Source organism: Cyprinodon tularosa, unplaced genomic scaffold (genome assembly GCF_016077235.1).
Source record: "Cyprinodon tularosa strain WSP-4 unplaced genomic scaffold, ASM1607723v1 ctg780, whole genome shotgun sequence".
Taxonomy (NCBI): Eukaryota; Metazoa; Chordata; class Actinopteri; order Cyprinodontiformes; family Cyprinodontidae; genus Cyprinodon; species Cyprinodon tularosa.
This window is the reverse complement of record NW_024039541.1, coordinates 74,388-92,216: the sequence shown is the minus strand read 5'-3', so window position 1 is coordinate 92,216 and position 17,829 is coordinate 74,388. Positions and strand designations below refer to the sequence as shown.

The 17,829-nt window shown below is 51.7% G+C and overlaps 1 protein-coding gene across 2 annotated transcripts; it reads left to right on the top strand.

Annotated features, from left to right (window-relative positions):
• The first annotated feature begins 1,026 nt into the window (after nt 1-1,026).
• Nucleotides 1,027-13,177, top strand: mvb12ba (multivesicular body subunit 12Ba). 2 transcript variants are annotated; one of them, XM_038270866.1, is made up of 10 exons: nt 1,027-1,140; nt 3,907-4,029; nt 4,221-4,328; nt 5,744-5,840; nt 5,946-6,075; nt 6,156-6,293; nt 11,063-11,157; nt 11,251-11,306; nt 11,379-11,438; nt 12,930-13,177. In XM_038270866.1, the coding sequence occupies exons 2-10, from the start codon at nt 3,919-3,921 to the stop codon at nt 13,014-13,016; spliced, it is 882 nt and encodes a 293-aa protein (XP_038126794.1). In that variant the 5' UTR covers nt 1,027-1,140; nt 3,907-3,918; the 3' UTR covers nt 13,017-13,177. The 2 variants fall into 2 exon arrangements, with proteins under 2 accessions (XP_038126794.1, XP_038126793.1); XM_038270865.1 differs by lacking the exon at nt 1,027-1,140 and adding an exon at nt 1,147-1,395.
• The last annotated feature ends 4,652 nt before the right edge of the window (nt 13,178-17,829 follow it).

Here is a 17,829-nt window from a genome sequence, read left to right as displayed (position 1 = left end):
CATGGTTCTCCTGTTCATGGTTCTCCTACAGCAGGTTCTCCTGCTCATGGTTCTCCTGCTTATGGTTCTCCTACAGCAGGTTCTCCTGCTCATGGTTCTCCTGCTCATGGTTCTCCTACAGCAGGTTCTCCTGCTTATGGTTCTCCTGCTCATGGTTCTCCTACAGCAGGTTCTCCTGCTCATGGTTCTCCTGCTTATGGTTCTCCTACAGCAGGTTCTCCTCCTCATGGTTCTCCTGCTCATGGTTCTCCTACAGCAGGTTCTCCTGCTTATGGTTCTCCTGCTCATGGTTCTCCTACAGCAGGTTCTCCTGCTCATGGTTCTCCTGCTCATGGTTCTCCTACAGCAGGTTCTCCTGCTCATGGTTCTCCTGTTCATGGTTCTCCTACAGCAGGTTCTCCTGCTCATGGTTCTCCTGCTTATGGTTCTCCTACAGCAGGTTCTCCTGCTCATGGTTCTCCTGCTCATGGTTCTCCTACAGCAGGTTCTCCTGCTCATGGTTCTCCTGCTTATGGTTCTCCTACAGCAGGTTCTCCTGCTCATGGTTCTCCTGCTCATGGTTCTCCTACAGCAGGTTCTCCTGCTCATGGTTCTCCTACAGCAGGTTCTCCTGCTCATGGTTCTCCTGCTCATGGTTCTCCTACAGCAGGTTCTCCTGCTTATGGTTCTCCTGCTCATGGTTCTCCTACAGCAGGTTCTCCTGCTCATGGTTCTCCTGCTTATGGTTCTCCTACAGCAGGTTCTCCTGCTCATGGTTCTCCTGCTCATGGTTCTCCTACAGCAGGTTCTCCTGCTCATGGTTCTCCTGCTCATGGTTCACCTACAGCAGGTTCTCCTGCTCATGGTTCTCCTGCTTATGGTTCTCCTACAGCAGGTTCTCCTGCTCATGGTTCTCCTGCTCATGGTTCTCCTACAGCAGGTTCTCCTGCTCATGGTTCTCCTGCTCATGGTTCACCTACAGCAGGTTCTCCTGCTTATGGTTCTTCTGGCTGTGAACCCAGATGCACTTCTTCTCAGAGGAGCTAGGAGCTTCTCTGAGGATGAACACCTCCTACCTGAAGGAGTCATTGTCAGAAGTGATGTGGGGGAAAACCACAGAAGAAGACATCAGTGTAATCAGAGCCCTCCCTCCCTCTCTGGGTGAGTAGCCTGAAGCTAGGTAGCCTGTAGCTAGCAGGAAGCTCGCGCTGTGGTTGGTTAGTGAAGTTTAATGAAATGTTGTAAATGTTGGCGACCAGCGGTTAACCAGGCTGGTTAGTTGGTTAGAATTAATCCATCGATCGTTCCTCCTAACATGTTAGCTGCTAGCTAGCTATAGCTAGTTCTGTGGTTAGCTGAAGCTAACCGTTAGCTTCTTGGCCAAAACAATCGACCTCAGACGGAGTGGAGCGCCTGGTATGTGAAATAAAATGTTTTTAATAATGAAGCTAGGTTAACTTTGGGGTTTATTTCCGAACATAACAGGAGAGAAATGATTGTAAATCAGAGGATGTTTAGCTGCAGGATCTCTGCTAACATCATCAATGCTCAGATCCTCTGATTTGATTCCAGTTTGATTTATTTTCTGTAACATTTCTAATGTTTTCTCCTCCCCCGGTGGAACTCCAAACTGATTATAAGGCTTTAAAAGCAGCTAAAGCAGAAAAAAACGATCATATTATTTTTTTCTGAGGAACTGGCTCTGATTTTCTGCTTCTTTAAACAGCAGCTCTTCTCCTAATATATAAAAAACAAACTTTCTATTCAGTTCAGTTTATTTCTATAGTTCTGTAGTTTATGTCTATAGTTCTATAGTTTATGTCTATAGTTCTATAGTTTATTTCTATAGTTTTATAGTTTTTTTTCTATTGTTCTAATTCACATCATCTCAGAAGCTTCTCAGAGACACTGCAGTCAGATTCTGATCGCGTCCTGCAATCCTGGAGGAGCTTGTAGAGACGGCATTTGAGATAGAATGAAGCAGAATGATGAAAAATGGTCCCTATGTCCTCCAGCAGTCTAAGCCTATAGCAGCAGAACTAAAGAGATAGCTCAGGATAACCTGAGTATTTTAGATTGCGTATAAGAAAGGTGGAGTTACAGTAGAGCCAAGCTCTGTTCTCTTTATTCCATATTCCAGCTAGTTTGATGATGTCAAACATTAAAGTGTGATTATTAGAATCATGCCCTGTATTCAACTGTTGGTTGTTTTTGATATTTTATGCAGCATTTTAAAGGGTCTTCTCTTTTAGACGGTAAAATAATAAAATAAGTATTTGAACCCCCTGCTATTTTAAAAGTTGTCCCTCTTAGAAATCATGGAGGGTCTGAATTGTCATCGTAGGTCCATGCCCAGAGACATAATCTAAAAAGAAAATCCAGAAATCACAATAACTGATTTGTTAAACCATTTATTTGTATGATCCAGCTGTTTATCAGCTAGATTTCTGATCCTCAAAGACCTAAGGGGTCTTTTTTTGTTTTATTTTCATTACACTGTCACAAGTACAGTGCATTAAAACCATCCCACCGGGGAGCAGTCGGCTACCATTGTGGGGCGTCCAGGGAGCAGTGTGGGGTTAGGGTCTTACTCAGGGACCCAGAATGACAGCCTGTGGGAGTGGGGCTGGAACTCAGGATTCCAAGTTCTATGCCGTAACCCCTGGACCACCACTCCCCAATGTGTGAAGGGTATTGCCTAAGGAACCCCGTCCTCCTGTTTACAGGACGGGTGACTTAGCACTTGAGCTAGCCAGCTGCTACAGCTAGCCAGACATTATAGCTGTCCAAAGACACTAGAGACTAAACTGTCCACCTCCACAAGGCTGGAGAGGACTACGGGTGAAAAAAGCTCCACTGTTGGAGCTTCATTAGAAAATGGAAGAAGCTCAACATGACAGTCAGTCTCCCTCAGACTGGGGCTCTATGCAGGATCTCACCTGGTGGGGCCTCACTGATCAGTCCGGAACTACACGGGAGGAGCTGGTCAATGACCTGGAAAGAGCTGGGACCACCGTTTCCATGGTTACCGTTGGTAACACACTAAGACGTCACGGTTTGATATCATGCATGGAAGGTTCCCCTGCTTAAAGCAGCTCATGTCAGGCCGTCTGCAGCTAATGAGCATCTGGATGATCCAGAGGAGTCATGGGAGAAAGTCATGTGATCAGATGAGACCAAAATAGAACTTTTTGCTCATAATTCCATAATAATTGTTTGGAGGAATAACACCATCCCTACTGTGAAGCACGGAGGTGGTAGCATCATGCTTTGGGGTGTTTTCTGGACATGGGACAGGGTGACTGCACTGTATTAAGGAGAGGAGGACCGGAGCCATGATTGCCAGATTCTGGGGAACAACCTCCTCCCCTCAGTTAGAGCATTGCAGATGGGGGGAGGCTGGGTCTTCCAGCATCACAATAAGCCAGGATAGCCAAGGAGCAGCTCTGGAAGAAGCAGATCTATGTTCTGGTGTGGCCTAGCCAGTCTCCAGACCTAAACCCAATCTATGAAGGGATCTACAGCCCAGAAAGCTGACTGATCTAGAGAAGATCTGTGTGGAGGAGTGGGCCAAAATCCCTGCTGCAGTGCAAACCTGGTGAAAAACTACAGGAAGCGTTTCCCTCTGGAAACAAAGGACCAAATATTAACACTTGATTTTCTCAGGTGTTTAAATACTTGCAGCTGAATCATACAAATAAATAGTTAAATAAATCATAGATTGTGATTTCTGAATTTTTATTTTCACATTATGTCTCTTACAGTGGACATACACCTCCCATGAACATTTCAGACCCTCCATGATTTCTTTTAAAATCCTTATTTTGCTGTGGATGTTGACCAGCTTGAGTCCTACAGATGGAGCAGGAACATCTTCCATCCGTCGCTTTAGAGGTTTTCCTTTCCTCTGCTGCGTGTTTCCTCCAGAGCTCTGCAGCGATGCCTGAGGTGCGGGACCTTTCAGAGGCTTTACCGGAGATGTCCATGGATCCCATCACTGGCGTTGGAGTCGTGGCTTCCAGGAACAGGGCCCCCACTGGATATGATGTGGTAAACATGAAGGAGAGATGGCGCTCCGTAAATTACTGACATATTTCTAATATGCAAACAAAGTGAAAATCAGCTTTTTGCTTCCAACCTAGTAGCCATGTTGGCCCTCAGACCTCCGCAGGTTTGGAGCGTCCTCAGGTCGCGTGTGTCAGTATTCCTGTGCTTCCAACCTGTTTGTCTCCTTCCTCTAGATATCTACAACCACGGATGGCCTGGATGCAGACCTGTGGAAGGATGGCCTGTTCAAATCCAAGGTGACGCGCTACCTCTGCTTCACCAGAGTTTTCTCCAAGGAAAATGTGAGTGAGTCCGTTCAGCAGCCTCAGAAACGCTCCACTGATGCAGGTTAGCTGAGGCTGATCTGATCTTTAAAGACTTAATGCATTTAAAAATGAATCAATGATGAGAAAACCAGCAAAGTAAAATGATTAATTTACCTGTCAGGTGTGTTTATTTGGTGAAAGTTTACACTGAACTCAGCAGGTTGGTTCTAATTGTTCTTGGCGGCGACGCTGTTGGAAGCAGACAGGTTCATCTCACATCCTAAAAGCTGCTTTAATGGCTCTGAAATGTTCACCGTTTCTCAGTCTGTGTCCTCGTGGAACACCATCATCCTCAGCCCCAGTATTGTTCCAATTCACAAGAACAGCAGACCAAGAACGAACAAAGTCCCAGGATGTTGTTCTGGCCCCTCCCTCTTTACCCAGCATGCATCAGAGCAGACTGGTCCTTTCTTCAGACTGACAGCTGTCCCAGCATGCACTGCAGCAGCAGCAGCTTCAAGGTTAGGCCTAACGTCGGCCCGTCTGCGGCGGCCGGGGCCTAACTTCGGCCCGTCTGCGGCGGCCGGGGGCTAACGTCGGCCCGTCTGCGGCGGCTAACGTCGGCCCGTCTGCGGCGGCTAACGTCGGCCCGTCTGCGGCGGCTAACGTCGGCCCGTCTGCGGCGGCTAACTTCGGCCCGTCTGCGGCGGCTAACGTCGGCCCGTCTGCGGCGGCCGGGGGCTAACGTCGGCCCGTCTGCGGCGGCTAACGTCGGCCCGTCTGCGGCGGCCGGGGGCTAACGTCGGCCCGTCTGCGGCGGCTAACGTCGGCCCGTCTGCGGCGGCTAACGTCGGCCCGTCTGCGGCGGCTAACGTCGGCCCGTCTGCGGCGGCTAACTTCGGCCCGTCTGCGGCGGCTAACGTCGGCCCGTCTGCGGCGGCTAACTTCGGCCCGTCTGCGGGGGCTAACGTCGGCCCGTCTGCGGCGGCTAACGTCGGCCCGTCTGCGGCGGCTAACGTCGGCCCGTCTGCGGCGGCTAACGTCGGCCCGTCTGCGGCGGCTAACGTCGGCCCGTCTGCGGCGGCCGGGGGCTAACGTCGGCCCGTCTGCGGCGGCCCCCCCTCTCTCTGCTTGTGTGTGAAGGGCCGCTGGCTCTGATGGCGAGGTTTCTTCCATACTGGCGTTCTTGTGAATTGAGAAATGGCCGCTGTTTCCCAGCTATTATGGCTGCAGATGGCGACAGTCAGTTTATTCATGCTGGGCTTAGTAACAGGATGGCTGGAGCTTTTTACTGGATCCAAAGTGGGCGGAGCTAAAACTAGCTGAGTTGTGGTTCCTGACGAAGGGTTTTCATGTCAAATACTAAATTAATGGCGTCCGTAGTAATGTGGTGGTTTCTGTCCTCCTGCTCGTTGGTTGCTGCTCTAATCTCATGTGCTTCTCTGTTCTAGAGCCATTTAGGCAACGTTCTTGTAGACATGAAGCTAATCGATATAAAGGACACCCTGCCGGTGGGCTTCATCCCCATTCAGGAGACGGTGGACACTCGTAAGTCAGCCCAAAGCCAAAGGCCTCTGAGCTCCAGGACCCGTTTGGCTTTTCTTCATCTGCTTGCTGTGTTCGAGGCTCCTCTCAGCCTGTCTGTCTCCACAGAGGAGCAGGCCTTCAGAAAGAGGCGGCTGTGCATCAAGTTCATCCCCAGAGACTCTACAGAGGCGGCCATCTGCGACATCCGGATCCTGGGCCGCACCAAGCAGGCCCCCCCTCAGTACACCTTCATTGGGTGAGCTGAGCTTTAGGCCAGAGCAGCTAAAGCTGAGCTCTGTCTGAGTTGAACCTGTTCTTTGTTCTGTTGGCTGGCAGGGAGCTGAACAACATGGGAATCTGGTACCGCATGGGGACCGTTCCTCGGGCTCAGGACTCCACCCACGCACCAACCACCAACAATGTCCAGAACGCTAATTCATGCGCCGTCCCCGTCCCCGCGGCTCCTCTCCCCAAGTACGTAACTGATCAGTCGGCCCGCATGCAGCAACAACGCTGAGACACTGCTAATGGTGAACGGCAGAGCAGAGCTGGAGCCACAGGCTCCTCCTCCTGTTGCTGAGATGATCCTGATGGAGGACATACTGGTCCTTCAGTTCAGGTCTCAGGTCTCTGACCCCTCAGGTCTCTGACCCCTCAGTGTCTCTGACCCCTCAGTGTCTCGGGTCTCTGACCCCTCAGGGTCTCGGGTCTCTGACCCCTCAGGGTCTCGGGTCTCTGACCCCTCAGTGTCTCAGGTCTCTGACCCCTCAGGGTCTCAGGTCTCTGACCCCTCAGTGTCTCGGGTCTCTGACCCCTCAGGTCTCTGACCCCTCAGTGTCTCAGGTCTCTGACCCCTCAGTGTCACGGGTCTCTGACCCCTCAGGTCTCTGACCCCTCAGTGTCTCGGGTCTCTGACCCCTCAGTGTCTCGGGTCTCTGACCCCTCAGGTCTCTGACCCCTCAGTGTCTCGGGTCTCTAACCCCTCAGTGTCTCGGGTCTCTGACCCCTCAGTGTCTCGGGTCTCTGACCCCTCAGGTCTCTGACCCCTCAGTGTCTCGAGTCTCTGACCCCTCAGTGTCTCGGGTCTCTGACCCCTCAGGGTCTCGGGTCTCTGACCCCTCAGGTCTCTGACCCCTCAGTGTCTCGGGTCTCTGACCCCTCAGGTCTCTGACCCCTCAGTGTCTCGGGTCTCTGACCCCTCAGTGTCTCGGGTCTCTGACCCCTCAGGTCTCTGACCCCTCAGTGTCTCGGGTCTCTGACCCCTCAGGTCTCTGACCCCTCAGTGTCTCGGGTCTCTGACCCCTCAGGTCTCTGACCCCTCAGTGTCTCGAGTCTCTGACCCCTCAGTGTCTCGGGTCTCTGACCCCTCAGGTCTCTGACCCCTCAGTGTCTCGGGTCTCTGACCCCTCAGGTCTCTGACCCCTCAGGTCTCTGACCCCTCAGTGTCTCGGGTCCCTGACCCCTCAGGTCTCTGACCCCTCAGTGTCTCGGGTCTCTAACCCCTCAGTGTCTCGGGTCTCTGACCCCTCAGGTCTCTGACCCCTCAGTGTCTCGGGTCTCTGACCCCTCAGGGTCTCGGGTCTCTGACCCCTCAGGGTCTCGGGTCTCTGACCCCTCAGTGTCTCAGGTCTCTGACCCCTCAGGGTCTCAGGTCTCTGACCCCTCAGTGTCTCGGGTCTCTGACCCCTCAGGTCTCTGACCCCTCAGTGTCTCGGGTCTCTGACCCCTCAGGTCTCTGACCCCTCAGTGTCTCGGGTCTCTAACCCCTCAGTGTCTCGGGTCTCTGACCCCTCAGTGTCTCGGGTCTCTGACCCCTCAGGTCTCTGACCCCTCAGTGTCTCGAGTCTCTGACCCCTCAGTGTCTCGGGTCTCTGACCCCTCAGGTCTCTGACCCCTCAGTGTCTCGGGTCTCTGACCCCTCAGGTCTCTGACCCCTCAGTGTCTCGGGTCTCTGACCCCTCAGTGTCTCGGGTCTCTGACCCCTCAGGTCTCTGACCCCTCAGTGTCTCGGGTCTCTGACCCCTCAGGTCTCTGACCCCTCAGTGTCTCGGGTCTCTGACCCCTCAGGTCTCTGACCCCTCAGTGTCTCTGACCCCTCAGTGTCTCGGGTCTCTGACCCCTCAGGGTCTCTGACCCCTCAGTGTCTCGGGTCTCTGACCCCTCAGTGTCTCTGACCCCTCAGTGTCTCGGGTCTCTGACCCCTCAGTGTCTCGGGTCTCTGACCCCTCAGTGTCTCAGGTCTCTGACCCCTCAGGTCTCTGACCCCTCAGTGTCTCAGGTCTCTGACCCCTCAGGGTCTCAGGTCTCTGACCCCTCAGTGTCTCGGGTCTCTGACCCCTCAGGTCTCTGACCCCTCAGTGTCTCGGGTCTCTGACCCCTCAGGTCTCTGACCCCTCAGTGTCTCGGGTCTCTGACCCCTCAGGGTCTCGGGTCTCTGACCCCTCAGGTCTCTGACCCCTCAGGGTCTCGGGTCTCTGACCCCTCAGGTCTCTGACCCCTCAGGGTCTCGGGTCTCTGACCCCTCAGTGTCTCGGGTCTCTGACCCCTCAGTGTCTCGGGTCTCTGACCCCTCAGTGTCTCTGACCCCTCAGTGTCTCGGGTCTCTGACCCCTCAGGGTCTCTGACCCCTTAGTGTCTCGGGTCTCTGACCCCTCAGTGTCTCGGGTCTCTGACCCCTCAGGTCTCTGACCCCTCAGTGTCTCGGGTCTCTGACCCCTCAGGTCTCTGACCCCTCAGTGTCTCAGGTCTCTGACCCCTCAGGTCTCTGACCCCTCAGGGTCTCAGGTCTCTGACCCCTCAGTGTCTCAGGTCTCTGACCCCTCAGGGTCTCGGGTCTCTGACCCCTCAGTGTCTCAGGTCTCTGACCCCTCAGTGTCTCGGGTCTCTGACCCCTCAGGTCTCTGACCCCTCAGTGTCTCGGGTCTCTGACCCCTCAGTGTCTCGGGTCTCTGACCCCTCAGGTCTCTAACCCCTCAGTGTCTCGGGTCTCTGACCCCTCAGTGTCTCGGGTCTCTGACCCCTCAGGTCTCTGACCCCTCAGTGTCTCAGGTCTCTGACCCCTCAGTGTCTCGGGTCTCTGACCCCTCAGTGTCTCGGGTCTCTGACCCCTCAGGGTCTCAGGTCTCTGACCCCTCAGTGTCTCGGGTCTCTGACCCCTCAGGTCTCTGACCCCTCAGTGTCTCGGGTCTCTGACCCCTCAGTGTCTCGGGTCTCTGACCCCTCAGGTCTCTGACCCCTCAGTGTCTCGGGTCTCTGACCCCTCAGTGTCTCGGGTCTCTGACCCCTCAGGTCTCTGACCCCTCAGTGTCTCAGGTCTCTGACCCCTCAGGTCTCTGACCCCTCAGTGTCTCAGGTCTCTGACCCCTCAGTGTCTCAGGTCTCTGACCCCTCAGGGTCTCGGGTCTCTGACCCCTCAGTGTCTCGGGTCTCTGACCCCTCAGGTCTCTGACCCCTCAGTGTCTCAGGTCTCTGACCCCCTCAGGGTCTCGGGTCTCTGACCCCTCAGTGTCTCAGGTCTCTGACCCCTCAGTGTCTCGGGTCTCTGACCCCTCAGTGTCTCGGGTCTCTGACCCCTCAGGTCTCTGACCCCTCAGTGTCTCGGGTCTCTGACCCCTCAGGGTCTCTGACCCCTCAGTGTCTCGGGTCTCTGACCCCTCAGGTCTCTGACCCCTCAGTGTCTCAGGTCTCTGACCCCTCAGGTCTCTGACCCCTCAGGGTCTCAGGTCTCTGACCCCTCAGTGTCTCAGGTCTCTGACCCCTCAGGGTCTCGGGTCTCTGACCCCTCAGTGTCTCAGGTCTCTGACCCCTCAGTGTCTCAGGTCTCTGACCCCTCAGTGTCTCGGGTCTCTGACCCCTCAGTGTCTCGGGTCTCTGACCCCTCAGGTCTCTGACCCCTCAGTGTCTCGGGTCTCTAACCCCTCAGTGTCTCAGGTCTCTGACCCCTCAGGTCTCTGACCCCTCAGGGTCTCGGGTCTCTGACCCCTCAGTGTCTCAGGTCTCTGACCCCTCAGTGTCTCGGGTCTCTGACCCCTCAGTGTCTCGGGTCTCTGACCCCTCAGTGTCTCGGGTCTCTGACCCCTCAGTGTCTCGGGTCTCTGACCCCTCAGGGTCTCGGGTCTCTGACCCCTCAGGTCTCTGACCCCTCAGTGTCTCGGGTCTCTGACCCCTAAGGTCTCTGACCCCTCAGTGTCTCGGGTCTCTGACCCCTCAGTGTCTCGGGTCTCTGACCCCTCAGGTCTCTGACCCCTCAGTGTCTCGGGTCTCTAACCCCTCAGTGTCTCGGGTCTCTGACCCCTCAGTGTCTCGGGTCTCTGACCCCTCAGGGTCTCGGGTCTCTGACCCCTCAGGTCTCTGACCCCTCAGTGTCTCGGGTCTCTGACCCCTAAGGTCTCTGACCCCTCAGTGTCTCGGGTCTCTGACCCCTCAGTGTCTCGGGTCTCTGACCCCTCAGGTCTCTGACCCCTCAGGGTCTCAGGGACCAGAGCTGTGGCATCAGAGCAGCTGAGGTGTGGCCAGAACTCAGGTTCTGCTCTGATGGACCCAGAGAAAGTTCTGAGCAGAACTTCTAAATGAAGAAAGAAGAATTTTCATTCTCATTCCACTTTCACATTACAGAGAAATGAAATGCATCTATGGGGAGCAGGGGGCCCCCCAGGGAGCAGTGTGGGGTTAGGGGTCTTGCTCAGGGACCCAGAGTGAATCTGGGAGTGCGACTGGAACTCAGAATGTCTCCTCTCAGACGGACGTCTTCAGGACGTCCTGTGGAACGTCTCCTGTCAGACGGACGTCTTCAGGACGTCCTCTGGAACCTCTCCTGTCAGACGGACGTCTTCAGGACGTCCTCTGGAACGTCTCCTATCAATTGGCCATCTTGGGTTCTGGCTTTGTCCCCTGAAGGAGGCGAGTTCTCTGAGAACATTGTTGCTTCAGTCTCCATCAGATGTGGCAACAGGAACAGGTCTGGTCTGGTCTGGGCCCAGGATGGTCCAGTTGGCCCAGGGAGGTTCTGCGGTTCTACCAGCCTGGGAATATGTAGGAAGTTAAAAATGGCCGCCTGAGGGTTGGATGGAGTACGGCCAGCAGATGAACCGTGGTCCAGCAGATGAACCGTGGTCCAGAACAGGCGGTTCTGGTTTGACTCCTTCTGCTGCTCAGAACCTCCTTGAGATCCAAACCTGCCTTTGGTTCCAGCCGTGTGCTCAGAGCGTCACGGTTCTCCTCGCTGTTCTCCCTTTCCTCTGCAGACACATCTCCATGACGCTGCCCGCCAGCTTCAGAGGGAAGAACGCCACCAGGCCAGACTACGAGCACCAGAACTCCAACCTTTACGCCATCTCAGGTCAGGAGCTGGTTTCATCCAGGAGGTCTTCAGCTCTTAGGAAACATTCATGTCTTTCATGCTGTGAACGTTTTGGGATGATGTGTCTTTCAGCGATGGACGGGGTTCCTTTCATGATTTCGGAGAAGTTTGCCTGTGCCTCCTCTGATGTGAGTGTTGGTTGGTGCTTTCTCAGCTTAACGGATCAGAATGGCCTCCTCTAACCGTCTGTTTGCTCTCAGCTGCAGCAGGTGGATCTGATGGGCATCACCATCAAGACGCTGGCTGAGATCGAGAAAGAGGTGAGGTAGAAGAAACTGCTCCTCTTCATTGAGGTTCATGCTGATCTACCAGAACTGAAGCAGATTAACGTCCAATGCTAAGCTCTAGTTAGCATGCTAATGCCGTGCTTCACTCTACTGCTCATTGAAACCCAAACCTGAGCTTTCCATGGTTTAGATTTTTAGAAACGTTTGGCTGTGATCAGGGACGGATTTAGGGAATATGGGGCCCAAGGCAAAGACAGGCAGGGGCCCCTCTGAGAAGACATAGAACAGCCCCATTCTCCAGATGTAGAAATGTTAATAGAATGGACATCCATTCTCTGTTCTAGGTTGTGTCCCTCTCTTCTTGTCCCTTTTCTTCTTGTTTTCCTCTCTATGTTTTGTACTCAGCTGACTTTTCATGCTGTCTCTAAAGGAATGAAAGATTTTTTCCAAGCACTAAGCTCACTTAGCTGATTGCTCCTTCCTGTGTTTCCAAAAAGGCCAAAGTAAATAACCCAGTCCTTCTTTTCACTGTAGACAAGCCATGATCTGCTTCTCTGTTCTCCATTTTTCATTTGGATGAAATAATAGCTGCATGAATCATGACAGCAGACAAGATAGAGGAGAGCAGGAGGCGGGGTTACCAATCTACTCGCTCTGGAGAGCAGAGTTCGCTGCTTTTAGATGTTGTCTCCAAAGTCTCCAGTAGCAGAAAAAAGTCTCTAGATTTGGCGCTAGGAGCTTTTTAGAAATCAAAGTGCTAGAGGGGTCTGAAAAGTGGCTAAATATAGCGACTAAAGCGCTAAGTTGGCAACACTGCTCTTTGCATGGTTTGTTTTCAAATGGTTTGCTGCTGTCTGTTTGGACCTTTCTGAACATGTGCAGCAAATGGACTGATCCAATATGGTGGACACTGAAGGGGGGGGGGCTGAGACACACTTAATATTATCAGCGTTCTGATGGCATTTTAGCCAAAGGATTTTTATCAAAAACATAATTAATGTGCAGAAATAAGGAATAGTTGCATTAACCATACATGGAAACAGAGTGTTAAATGGCCCCCAGGAAGCTGGGGCCCTGGGGAACAGTCTACTATTGCCTAATGGAACCCCCCCCCCGGCTGTGAGGGTTTGAAGTCAATCGTTCATTCATATATTTAAAACATGCCCCTCATTTCATCCAACAGAAGCGCAGCGATGCGTGGGGGGGGGCGGGGTGAACTTTTCTTCCAGTAAAGTTCCAGGTGAGGGAAATCCATGGAGCAGCATAGAGCTGCAGCTGTAGCTTTTATCCCAGCTGGTTTTAGAGGAAGGAGCGTCTGGGAGCGCAGCTCAGAGGGAATAAGCTCAGGGTTTGACCTGCGGCTCCTCAGGGAAGCGTTCTCTGCTAGACCCGGTCAGATGCATCCAGCAGAGCCGTTCCTGTGTTACAGGCTGTCTCCAGCAGGGGTCGCTGTGGCAGCATCTAAGGGAGCTTTCCTAAAGCTGGGCTCTGATTGAACATCATGTTTCTGTCTTTGTGCTTCAGTATGATTACAGTTTCCGCACGGAGCACAGCGCAGCGGCTCGCCTCCCCCCCAGCCCCACGCGGACCTCCCTGAGCTCCGAAGCCTGACGCTCCTCTTCCTGAACCGCCCTGTTGGTAGGGAACACCCACAGGAGAGACCTGCACACAACTACTGAGTACCTGGCCCCCGACGCGTGAAGAAGGTCCGAGTCCAGCTGGAGCTGCTGTTCCCTTCATACGCAGGGCAGAGCGGATCCAGGGGGGCGACAGCAGCTCTGCTCCTTCTAAACCAGCCGCCGCTCTCAATCAACACTCCAGCAGGAAGTTCACCTTCTCCGTCTCTAAAGGGAAACTGGTTCTCTTCTTCATACTGTAGTAAAGTGACTGGACTATAAGTGCACTTTGTGTTTGGGACAATCTCAGTGTGCCTCCTGTTTGCCTTCCATGTCCTGTAATCACTTCTCTGTGTTTCTGCGTGAGCCGGCGTCACCAACAGCTCCCACCACTAAGCTACAAGCGAACCGCCGTAACGCCTCCATTCATCAGCTGGAGGAGAAAAGGAGGCGTTAGATGAAATCATTTCCTCAGTCAGTTTCAGCCACCAGGGAAAGTTACAAGAATTCTAAAACACAGTTTAGTTCAACTTCTGATGACGTTACAGGATTGAAGGTCAAAGTTCACGGCTTGGCTCTGATTAGCTGCTAGCATCATGAGCAGGTAGCCGTTGTTTTTACTGTCCTGCCTCAGTGAGAAATGTTACACCATCCTTTCTAAAACTTTTGGTCCAATCGGCTATTTATACTTTAGATTTTGATGCTGGAGCTTTCAGCCCAGTTCTCCCAGTCTGATCCGTACCAGTGAGTGACTGGTCAACATGTGTTTACTCTGTGGTTTCGTGCATTTCACCTCCCCACCCTTTTTATCTTGTCTAACCATTTATTAATTGTTGCAGCTGTACGTATTGCAGTATTGTCGGGTCACTGCTGCTGCAGCGGTTTAGCTAGACTCGGTTTTAACCATTTCACTTTGGTGATTCTACTTTAAACTGTTTTAACATAGAGAAACACTCGTTGCACTGTTGATGAGATCACCAGAGGAAAGCATCCCTGTGCTAATGCTAAGCTAACCCTGCGTGTTTATTTAGTGTTCGTTTTAGCTCCGCCTGTAGCTCACTAACTGCAGCTAATCCTGTTTCCAAAGTGTTAATCTGCCTGCATGAGGAAACACTTCAGTAAAAGGATTTAGGATATTTTAGGGGAAAATATTCACAAACAGATTTTTATTCTTTAAAAGTATAAATCACATGTAGTGGAACCTGTGTTATAAGGATGTTAATTAAACTGTGATGAACAAGTCGAATCGTCCTGATTTTCTTTTTATTACAGATGCTTGAAAAAATAATAAAACTTCTAAATAATCAAAACAGATTTTATTTATAAATTATATTTGATAGATAGTCCCACATTTCAGAGCTCAGCAGCATCACTGGTCAGTGAGCTTTGTCCATTATTCAATTCTATTCAGTTTATTTCTATAGCTCCAATTCACATCATGTCATCTCAGGTCACTTTCCAGTTCACCAGATCATCCAGTCAGATTGATTCAAAGTTTTCTATCTAAGGAAAACCAGCTGATTGCATCGACTCATTGACTCTTCAGCAATCCCTCACACTAAGCATGCTTGTAGCGACAGTGGAGAGGAAAAACTCCCTTTGAACAGGAAGAAACCTCCAGCAGAACCAGGCTCAGTGTGAGCGGCCATCTGCTGAGGCCCACTGGGGTTCAAGGAGACAGAAGCATCATCCATTCATCATCTTTCATCCATCCATCTACATCCACTAATCATCCATCTGTCATTCTTTATCTATTCTTAGATTTAAGAATACTTTTTCAGGAACTGGGTAGGAGAATTTCTGCGGCCATTTTTGTCATGTGTCTCAGTTTTTAACCGGCACTTTGTCGTAAATCATCTACTTGACACACGAGGAGCGATGGATGGCTGTCACCACTCTGAAACCCAAAACACAGGATGGCAGTGGTTATGAATCACTATCCAGTTCCCTGTCTGCAAGAAATGACTATGAGAAAAAGCAGAGAGAGCAGAACGTTAGAGATTGATATAAGATTCTGCAGAGTGGGAGAATAGAGATAGATTGAAGCAGAATGATGAAAAAGGGGTCCCTATGTCCTCCAGCAGTCTAAGGCTATAGCAGCAGAACTATAGAGATAGCTCAGGATAACCTGAGCCACTCTAACTTTATGAATGCAGAGGAACCTCAGCAGCATGGCTGACATTGTTCAGTTTTCTAGAATGTTGTTCTGGTTTGAACCATGCAACCATTGCTGGACCCAACGCATCATTACCTATATCCAGAGGAACATTAAGTATTCAACTGAACCTCATTCAGCTGCCTGCTCTCCAGCACAGCAGCTGCTTTTAGACCGCAGCCTGTAAAACCTTTAAGATGCGCCACATAGTCGGCATGTTTACAGACATGTTTACAGCTTCAGCTTATTTACCATAAAAACATTTTACAACTGCTGCTTTAAAATGACTAAAGTCGACATGTGGTCCATGGTTGATGAAATCCTGTGCTGTCCTCTGTCTCTCTGTGTGCGTGTGCCTCATTACCTTAACAGGGTGTAAACGGTTCCCAACATTGGCCTCCAATCTTTCCTTCCTTTGACCATAACCTTCATTAAACAGCTGCCAACCAAACTAGCTGTTAACGAGGCGTCAGACAAACGCTACAGCTGTTATCTCACTTTGACAGGAAGCACCACTTTGCAACCATCTCCCAACACTGAAACAAAAAGGGTTGGTTAATATCTAGCAGAGTCTCATGAAAGATGAACATGATTTATTAATAATTTAATTCATAAACATTTTGTTGACCCCAAAGGGAAATTAGATGTTTTGACTCGTGTATTTGTTCCAGTTAGTTGTAGATGTTGAAGGCTGTAGGCATCTGTCCTACTGAGGAGATGGGAGCAAGTAGGTGAATGATAATATCATCCACCATCTCCATGGCGATAAGCAAACTGCAAGGGGTCCTGATAGCTGCTGGTCTATAGTCACTGAGGACTGCTGGCTGAGTCTTCTTTGGTCCTGGATCAAGGCAGGAGGTCTATAGTCACTGAGGACTGCTGGCTGAGTCTTCTTTGGTCCTGGATCGAGGCAGGAGGTCTATAGTCACTGAGGACCGCTGGCTGAGTCTTCTTTGGTCCTGGATCAAGGCAGGAGGTCTATAGTCACTGAGGACTGCTGGCTGAGTCTTCTTTGGTCCTGGATCAAGGCAGGAGGTCTATAGTCACTGAGGACTGCTGGCTGAGTCTTCTTTGGTCCTGGAACAAGGCAGGAGGTCTATAGTCACTGAGGACTGCTGGCTGAGTCTTCTTTGGTCCTTCAACAAGGCAGGAGGTCTATAGTCACTATGGACTGCTGGCTGAGTCTTCTTTGGTCCTGGAACAAGGCAGGAGGTCTATAGTCACCGAGGACTGCTGGCTGAGTCTTCTTTGGTCCTTCAACAAGGCAGGAGGTCTATAGTCACTGAGGACTGCTGGCTGAGTCTTCTTTGGTCCTTCAACAAGGCAGGAGGTCTATAGTCACTATGGACTGCTGGCTGAGTCTTCTTTGGTCCTGGAACAAGGCAGGAGGTCTATAGTCACCGAGGACTGCTGGCTGAGTCTTCTATGGTCCTGGATCAAGGCAGGAGGTCTATAGTCACTGAGGACCGCTGGCTGAGTCTTCTTTGGTCCTGCAACAAGGCAGGAGGTCTATAGTCACTGAGGACTGCTGGCTGAGTCTTCTTTAGTCCTGGATCAAGGCAGGAGGTCTATAGTCACTGAGGACTGCTGGCTGAGTCTTCTTTGGTCCTGGAACAAGGCAGCAGGTCTATAGTCACTGAGGACTACTGGCTGAGTCTTCTTTGGTCCTGCAACAAGGCAGCAGGTCTATAGTCACTGAGGACTGCTGGCTGAGTCTTCTTTGGTCCTGCAACAAGGTAGAAGGTCTATAGTCACTGAGGACTGATGGCTGAGTCTTCTTTGGTCCTGCAACAAGGCAGCAGGTCTATAGTCACTGAGGACTGCTGGCTGAGTCTTCTTTGGTCCTGGAACAAGGCAGGAGGTCTATAGTCACTGAGGACTGCTGGCTAAGTCTTCTTTGGTCCTGGAACAAGGCAGGAGGTCTATAGTCACTGAGGACTGATGGCTGAGTCTTCTTTGGTCCTGGAACAAGGCAGCAGGTCTATAGTCACTGAGGACTGATGGCTGAGTCTTCTTTGGTCCTGGAACAAGGCAGCAGGTCTATAGTCACTGAGGACTGCTGGCTAAGTCTTCTTTGGTCCCGCAACAAGGCAGAAGGTCTATAGTCACTGAGGACCGCTGGCTGAGTCTTCTTTGGTCCTGGAACAAGGCAGGAGGTCTATAGTCACTGAGGACCGCTGGCTGAGTCTTCTTTGGTCCTGGAACAAGGCAGGAGGTCTATAGTCACTGAGGACTACTGGCTGAGTCTTCTTTGGTCCTGCAACAAGGCAGCAGGTCTATAGTCACTGAGGACCGCTGGCTGAGTCTTCTTTGGTCCTGGAACAAGGCTGGAGGTCTATAGTCACTGAGGACCGCTGGCTGAGTCTCCTTTGGTCCTGGAACAAGGCTGGAGGTCTATAGTCACTGAGGACCGCTGGCTGAGTCTCCTTTGGTCCTGGAACAAGGCAGCAGGTCTATTGTCACTGAGGACCGCTGGCTGAGTCTTCTTTGGTCCTGGAACAAGGCAGGAGGTCTATAGTCACTGAGGACTACTGGCTGAGTCTTCTTTGGTCCTGCAACAAGGCAGCAGGTCTATAGTCACTGAGGACCGCTGGCTGAGTCTTCTTTGGTCCTGGAACAAGGCTGGAGGTCTATAGTCACTGAGGACCGCTGG

Bases quoted from the DNA above. Each gene is read 5' to 3' on its own strand.
- mvb12ba (XM_038270866.1), top strand. From the start codon at position 3,919: ATGCCTGAGGTGCGGGACCTTTCAGAGGCTTTACCGGAGATGTCCATG. The intron at 5,841-5,945 runs GTAAGTCAGCCC...CTGTCTCCACAG, and splicing joins TCAGGAGACGGTGGACACTC to AGGAGCAGGCCTTCAGAAAG. The intron at 6,076-6,155 runs GTGAGCTGAGCT...GTTGGCTGGCAG, and splicing joins CCTCAGTACACCTTCATTGG to GGAGCTGAACAACATGGGAA.